General features: G+C 41.9%; 1 protein-coding gene across 2 annotated transcripts in view; it reads right to left on the minus strand.

Annotated features, from left to right (window-relative positions):
• The window catches only part of LOC114599679 (serine/threonine-protein phosphatase 4 regulatory subunit 1-like), a 41,442-nt gene extending 33,052 nt beyond the window's left edge, over positions 1–8,390 (minus strand). The window contains exons 1-2 of one of the 2 annotated variants that reach the window (XM_077929310.1): positions 8,252–8,390; positions 7,831–7,875 (exon numbers count right to left, since the gene is read on the minus strand). In XM_077929310.1, coding sequence (XP_077785436.1) covers positions 7,831–7,875; positions 8,252–8,258 — 52 coding nt within the window. In that variant the 5' untranslated portion in view covers positions 8,259–8,390. The remainder of the gene's footprint in view (positions 1–7,830; positions 7,876–8,251) is intronic. The other variant, XM_077929311.1, reaches the window with a different exon arrangement.
• Positions 8,391–8,538: the final 148 nt, after the last annotated feature.

Here is an 8,538-nt window from a genome sequence, read left to right on the forward strand (position 1 = left end):
GGGAAAGAATGTGTTTCCTGCTGCTATTGAATTATTACTTAAACATCTCTATTGTGTATGACCAAAAAAAAAGGTGCACGTTGTAAAAGGCAAAACTAGCCAATTATACTTGGTTAACTATGCAGTAAATAAGGTGCTTGTTTTGTCATCTCTGGAGAGTTAAAAATGAGTTCCAGATGCAGATGTACCAGCCAGTGTGCTCTATTGCAATTCCCAAACAAGAGGGATATGCTATACTGCTTGGAATGTATGAGTATGTCTGCCTATGCATTCTCTCACAATGGCAGACAGATAAGAACACTTAGATCCAATGGAAAGGTTTAAGATCTTTAAAGATATACATCTGTTAGGTGATATACAAAGCCTGCAACTAGTTACAAAATGAGGAACTGAACTATTTAAATACAACTCCCAGATTAGGCCAAGAAACAGTGTTAGATAACGAAAATGTTTCCCATACCTACGTCATGTTTTAACTAGCTGCACACAATTAATGCCTTGAAACTAACCTAAGAAGTTGGAAACCAATTTTACCCAACCCAATTTCTTGTCTTAAATAGGAGCCAACAGGATGGGTGGACCAGATGAGTAAGAGATCTGAAAGCCAGAAATATGTGTTGTATGTGAGAGAAGCCAATACAATCACTAGAGATAGGTATGATATAGCCACTGCAGTGTGATTTTTAAAAAATGAAAGATAATGAGTCACCTTTTTCAAAGCAGGCACAAAGTGGAAAAGCTGTTAGTTGGCAAAATTATGAAGGAAAAGCAGAGATTTTGCCATAATGTCTCAGGACAAAGGAGTGAAATGCAGTAGCTCTTTGCAAACTATGTTGCCAAAATGGCTGACCAAGGTGAAAGCTACCTTAGATGTTACTTTTCCTTAAAGAAAAGAATGGAGAAATCTGGGTGTGCGGAGGAGAGAACAGGCATATGTCGCATCTGAAAAACCAGAACCTAACATACAAATCCTGCAGAACTGTTTTGGTTTCCCCTGCCACCCTTCAGTACTGAAGGCTTGCCAGAACTACGTACCTCCATGCAGCTAAGGAAAGCGCCTCTGGAAGTAAAGAGCAAATGAAAGCAGCAACAGCAATCTGCTGAAAACAGCAGAGCTGTGTAGCACTCCTGCCTACATTCTCACTCTTTCCTCTTTCACTCTAGGAAAGGAAATACAGAAGTGGGTAAACACAGCTGTCTTTGCAGCCATTCTTTCTGTCCTTGTAGAAAATGAGAGTATGGTAGCACCCCAGACCAGGGGCAGTTTCAATCCATCTCCAAGGGAAGGGAAGGGAAGGTGCCTTAGTACTTCACTGTGCTGCTACAGCTGCTGTCTACAAATACTTATTTATTAAATATGTGAAAACATGTATATCCCACCTTTTAGTGTCAAATTACCACTATTAGTATGCAAAAAAAAGAAATAAAAAGAGTAATATTGGTGAACATCTGGGAACCTTGTGACAAATGCAGTCCCATTTTAGGATAGCTCTCCCCCCCCCCCCAGGTCCTAGGCAAGAGGTGAGGAAATTTTCCCAGCCTTCTATGCAATCTTCTGGGGCCCACATGCTAGTAGTGAGTACAGCCGGAAGCAAAAGTGGATGGAACAACTTTGTGCAGTAAATCTGTTTCTGTACACACTCACACATTCTGCTCTATCCCCCAAGAAGTATTACCAGAGTTCAGGGATAAAGGTAAAGGGTAAAGGGACCACTGACCATTAGGTCTAGTCATGGCCAACTCTGGGGTTGCGGCGCTCATCTCGCTTTATTGGCTGAGGCTTTATTGTCATGTGGCCAGCATGACCAACATGACTATCGCTTTATTGTCATGTGGCCAGCATGACCAAGCCGCTTCTGGCGAACCAGAACAGCGCATGGAAACGCCGTTTACCTTCCCGCCGGAGCGGTACCTATTTATCTACTTGCACTTTGACGTGCTTTCGAACTGCTAGGTTGGCAGGAGCAGGGACCGAGCAACGGGAGCTCACCCCGTCGCGGGTATTCGAACCGCTGACCTTCTGATCGGCAAGTCCTAGGCTCTGTGGTTTAACCCACAGTGCTACCCGCTTCTAGTTAAAAACTCCCAAGGAGGGTCCACAGCAGGACTAATGAGGGCCATGGCTTGGGAGAAACCCAAGGGACAAGCAGAGTGCCCTCAAGGGACATATTTGGCACCCAGGCCTGAGGTTCTTCTTCCCTTCTCTACATGTCTTGTCAGGAGTAAGTCCAATTGAGTTGAATGGGACTTACTCCCAGGTAATTGGGTATATGACTGCAGCCCAAGAAAGGAAATTACCCTGCTTTTGTTACTAACATCTGATAAAGTAAGCTGGAATCATGCAAAAGAGGGCAGGAGCGCCAAGAGGAAACAGCAGTACAGTGCTGCCTGTATCAACCCCATGCTCCACAATACTGACCACAACTTAGTTGAAATGCAACCAAAGAACAGGTGAAAGCAGCCAAAAACAAGGAAAAATAAAACAAACATTAAGCTGCAGGTAAAGCAGGAAGGTCCCAGGGGTGGGTTATAACAATGTAAAAATACAAGATTGTAAACCGTTTTAACTGATTTTAAATCAGAAGAATATCAACCTTTGACAATTTCCCTTTTACTAAAATGAATTTGTGCAACCTTTTAAAAATACTGGCTGAATGATGGTAACATTTACAAATATGACAGATATGCAGGAACAAGATGCTTTAGAGCAAAATAAGAACTGTAATGAACTGAGTGCTCTCTTGGGATAAAAAAATCTTTCCTGCCCCAATTCTATACAGTCTTATCTGGGAGTAAGTCAAACAGAATACAGTGGGACATACTGTATTTCAGAATAAATGTGCATATGATTGCACTGCATGAATTTTTTCAAGACACCTGGAACCAGTCAGAAAGAAAATTCATTTTTGTATATTTAGAAGTAAAAAAATTAGTAATCTTGTTAATATCTTGTATTTTTATGCTGTGATCTGGCCTCAGATCTACAGATGAAGGGTGGTATACAAATTTAATTAATAATAGTACAGTAAATAATAATAATAATCTTGTCCACTGAGCCCTGCTACAAAGAGATACCCAAACTGTTACTGGCATGCAGAAGTGTAAATTCTTCCACTGAACATTATAGCAACTTGTGGCTTCACTGCACAGCCACCATAACAAAGGTCATGCAAGCTTGTTCATATGCTGAGCAGAAAACAAATTTGTACCAGTAAATTGGGACTATAAAAAGCTTGAATAGTTCCTACACACTTGCATATGCTATATGGATTTGACTGCTTTGTGACCGTGCCACATAATCATGAAATTAAAAAGACACCCATTTAGTCATGCAGTTCAAAACCCTATCTCCTAACAACGCATAGTGTTTTTGTCACAAAAATGAATAAACAGGATCTATAAATAAAACTGATGCCCTCAAGTCATAAGCACTGCATGGCTACAGAACATATATGTGTATGCATTGCCAGGGTATTATGCAGAAAATCCAACACAAGATTTAAAGCCTAGATATGTCTTAAAAAGAGAAAGCACCTCCTTTTTCTTACAAATGAAAAGCTTTTTACCTTATCTTGGTTAACATTTGGTAGAACCTTCAGAAGCTTCAAGGGCTGCATCAGTCCATCCCTTCCCTAAAGCATCCGCAGCCCATGTCTAGCAAATCTGAACTCAATAGGTGGCAAGTAAGTGACCTCCTAGTCTCAATTCTCAATATGGCAATAGGGGACCCATTTCAGGGATTTTGCTTATACAGTACACTCAATGGTCAGTTACCTGTAGTTCTCATCTAGCTACAAATCCATCTAACTGTACATCAGCTAATCCAGATTTTACCAGCTTGCCAGCAAGAGTATCATATTGGGCTTCATTGAAAACCTTGCTAATATTTCATCCACAGCATTCCCTTGTCTAGCAAGCTAGTAACAATTTTTAATTTTTTCTTTAAAAAAAGCTTGGTACGTTGTGACGTATTCTTGAGAAACCCCTGGTAGTGTTTTGTAATCATAGCAACCAAATGTTAGCAGACTAACTACTTAAATGATTCACTCAGGAACCTTTTCAGGTATCAATGTCAGACTGTCTAGTCAGCAGTTGCCTGCATCCTTCACACATCCCACCTTGAAGATGGGAACACTTGTCTGCTTTCAATCTCATGGAACTTCACTTGTTCTCCAAGAATTTCCCAAAATTGCAAACAGAGATTCCGAGATTGCATTTAGAAGTTCTTTCAGTATCCATCTAATAAAGTTACAAACTGATGTTACAAACAAATGATAGGTTCTTTTTAGCACTTCAAATTTGATGGCTGTGGCACATTGAAGTCAAGTTTTTGACTGTAACTAGGGGATATAATTTCTATTGAAACAAACAGGAGCCAGGATTTCTACTATTTTTACTTTTCATGTCACAAGACTCTCATGAAAATAGCTAGAGTTGGCAGCTTTTCTGCTGTAAGTAAGTATGTCAATATAAATGGAAACAAGAAGAATCAAAAAATAATTTCACAATCAAGTTCTCCTTCCAAATGACTAAGAGCTGGCAATTTTGGACAAGACAACAAGCACATTAAAAAAAATTAAGGAATTATGAAGTTGCAAGGGACCCCAAGGGTTATCTAGGCCAACTTCCTGCAATGGTGAAAACGACACAGAATGCAATCCAATACATACAAAAAGTAAAGATAGCCATAAAGGTAAAGGGACCCCTGACCATCAGGTCCAGTCGTGACCGACTCTGGGGTTGTGGCACTCATCTCGCTTTATTGTCCGAGGGAGCCGGCGTACAGCTTCCGGGTCACGTGGCCAGAATGACTAAGCCGCTTCTGGCGAACCAGAGCAGTGCACGGAAACACCGTTTACCTTCCCACCGGAGTGGTACCTATTTATCTACTGGCACTTTGACATGCTTTCGAACTGCTAGGTTGGCAGGAGCAGGGACCGAGCGACGGGAGCTCACCCCGTCACGGGGATTCGAATCGCCGACCTTCTGATCAGCAAGTCCTAGGCTCTGTGGTTTAACCCACAGTGCCACCATGCTGGCCTACAAAACAAGTTCCAAAATCTTTATTAGGCAAAACCAAAATATCACAAAATAGTGTGCTGTCTTTCAAGTTCTCTATAACTCTTCATCAGGCTGGATGATAAACCAGGGCAGTTGGGGGCTGGCAGAGTTGGTTGCTATCTTTTAAGATGGAATCTGGAAATTTTATTATCAGCTATCACAGATACCTTGACTTTCTGTGAGACTTGAAAGATACTTAATGTAGTCACTCTAAAACGACTCATACTGTCCAAAGTGGCTGAGGCAACCCAGTCATATGGGTGGGGTACAAATAATAAAATTATCATTACTGTATTACCACAAATATGAGATTCCCCAAGATTCCCTCTAAATGCTAGGTAAAGCTACTTAATTTGGCTTGTGATGACTTTTTATCTAGCACACCACCAAACATTAATTTTCAGCTCTGCTAATGTACAATTGCCAAATTTCTCTTGATCCCCATTTTCTACCTATGTGTTTGGCCTAGGGATGGAGACAGACCTCAGTAACAGCAATTTTTTGTAGTTCCAGCGATGGAGGTCAACCATCACCATCTTCTTCCCAGTAGGGCTTCATACTCTATACATACCTACCTAGCACTTAAGCAGTCTTATTTCAATATTTGCTACCTTCTCCCCTATCTAAGACCAGATGTAGGCACAAGGAGTGGAATCAATGTGGCACGTAACTGATTAATTACTTCCTCATCTAAAACTCACACAATTAATTGATTAACAATTTTAATAGAGCGACAGCGCATATGGCTCAAGACTCAAATTGCATGCAGTGGAAATACTGTCATTTGAAAGCATCATATTGCATGACAAACGTAAAATGCATGAATGTTACAATGCGATAATTAAAGGTCATAGTCACCTCAACAAATCTGGCTCTAAAACGACTCATAAAGAGTGGATTCTCACATAACTACCATCAAGTGGAAACTATAGCTTTTATTATCCTAAGGAGCTGAGGACTGAGTGCTTGGGGCATTCAACATTTTATCCCCACAGCAACCCTATGAGGTAGGCTTAGATGAATGACTTGACATTAAATTTCCTGACAGCCAAAATTTGACACCATGTCTTCCTAGTCATAGAATCATAGAGTTGGAATAGACCACAAGGGCCATCGAGTCCAATCCCCTGCCAAGCAGGAAACAAAGTAAGTTGCATTGGCCAGGAAACGAACCCGGGCCTCCCGCGTGGCAGGAGAGAATTCTACCACTGAACCACCAAGCAGCTCAGTACATGACTTTCCCACATACTGTAATGTGTATTATTTCCATACCAAAGCTGCCTGGAGACTATCCATGTGTTGACCAGCTCCCAACTTTACAAACAGAGCTCATGTAAGAATCAGTTATTAGGAACATTAGCATTAAACCTCTAGCCTGTCCTGTGTGCTTTTTTAAAATGCTAGAAATGCTCCTAGTCCTGGAGGGTTTGCAGATTACCTCAGATTCATTACCTCTGTCAAGTTTCAGTACCAGGAAGTCAATTTCTTTTCATTTCATTTTATTATTTATACTCTGCCCCAGCCATACTGGGTGGTCAATGAGTTATGTTTAGGAAGTTTTTCATCCCCTTTGGTCCCTGCTTTTGTACAGCATACAGGAAAGCTTTCCAGAATTCAGCATGATCAATAAGGAAGCACGATAATCTCAAGGACTAGCTATTTCTGAACAAAAGTCATGTGCAAATGGAAACAAAGTGAACAATGCAAAGCTCAGAGCTATCTGCACATGCATCCTTGTATCACGTCTGCTGATTTACCTAAGCAATAAGTGTCCTTACAAAAATCTAGACTATACATTGCCCAACTGAAGTTTCTGCAAGACAAGATGGAACAAAGCTATGCTAGGTTTGCATTCATCAAAGAACAGCTCCTTCAAATGACAGCTGCAGCTGGATGTTTTCTTCTAATATATTTGCTACTGCATAAATTTTTTCTGTCAGGCATTTTACAATGCTAACATATCCAGATGAGATACAGCTTTGTTTTCTTAAATACACCAATGATGTTGCTTATTTGGCACATGATAAGCTTATGCTGACCTGAATGAATGTGTACTCCCCCCGCCCCCATCTCATCTGGAAATCCTAATATGTTCACAATCACCACCATACACACTAAATGCTAAGTATTTTAACAGACTATGTTAAAAATAAAATAAAATTCTGAGTCATTTGTTTCCATGAACAGCAAAAAACCACACAACCAACTCCACTTTTTAACCAGCCATTAAAAAGGGGGAGGGGAGGCTGCATCTCCTCCCCTATCAATATTCTGCCAAACTCTCACCATGTCTTAAATATATGCAAATATTTAAAAATATTCTTTAACAGCCTTATAATTAAAGCAAAAAATAAAATAAAAATCTGCATCTCCTCTGAGTGGTCGGAACAAAACAGAAACACACTTGACAGTCTACCTGTCAGAACTACATTGTCTCCGCCAATGTGGTCTAGCCAAGGCACTTACTTCGGATCGTAGTCAGCAGAATCAAATCAAAGCTCCCTATTTTAAAATGCATTTTATTTTTTCTTCTAAAAATAACAAATCCCCTTAACGGTGAAAGCTGGAGGTTGGAAGTCCCCTTGGCCGGGAAATCACCATCTTTGCCATCCTTCCCCCCCATACCCATAATCTTGGGAAGGACGTGAGGAGGAAGATAAGGGACCTTTCAAAAGGAAGATAATAAAGATACGTGGCGATTTCATTCCTACTCCCCCCCCCTTTTCTTAAAAAAAACAAAACCAAAATGAAAACAGTTACCGTACTCACAATCATCTAAGTCATCCTGCAAATCCACAAAATACAAAGGGATCCCTACAAACAAAAACAAAAGAGAGAGATGGAGAGAGAGAGAGAGAAGAAAGAAAGAGAGAGAGAGAAGACACAGGGGGTTGGTGCGTTTTCTTTCCCTTGGAGAGGAGTCGGAAATATATATATACATTTTAAAAATAAATAAATATACACGATCATCATCATCCGCAAACAAGCCAGCAAAAGAGGGCCGACGCTTGCGCCGCGCTTAAGCACCCTCTGATGCGTGTTTTTAAGGAAAAAAGACAAGGCACACGACAATAATAATAATAATAAAAAAGGAAAACCATTTTTTTTTAAAACGACATAAACCAGAGAGAGCCCTTGCGCGCCTCCTCACACCCCGCACGAAGGAGCAGCAGGAGCGAAAGCCACTTACCGGCCATTTTGAAATGGTCCTGGGCGAGGAGGAGGGAGGAGAGCGGCCGAGGAGGGAGAGGAGGGACCGGGCCGAGGAGGAGGAGCAGCAGCAGCGGCCCGACGCCCCGCCGCCCGGCCGCCTCAGAGCTCCAGCCTGACCCGCCACTGAACCAGCGCGGCGCCCCGGGCCCACCTCAGCCCCAGGCCCCAAGCCCCGCCGCCAGCCCCACACAGCGGCGCCGGTGCCCCTTTCGCCCCGGGGGGCAGAACAGCGAGAGAGGCGGTGTGGGGAGGCGTGACAGCCCA

Source organism: Podarcis muralis, chromosome 5 (genome assembly GCF_964188315.1).
Source record: "Podarcis muralis chromosome 5, rPodMur119.hap1.1, whole genome shotgun sequence".
Taxonomy (NCBI): Eukaryota; Metazoa; Chordata; class Lepidosauria; order Squamata; family Lacertidae; genus Podarcis; species Podarcis muralis.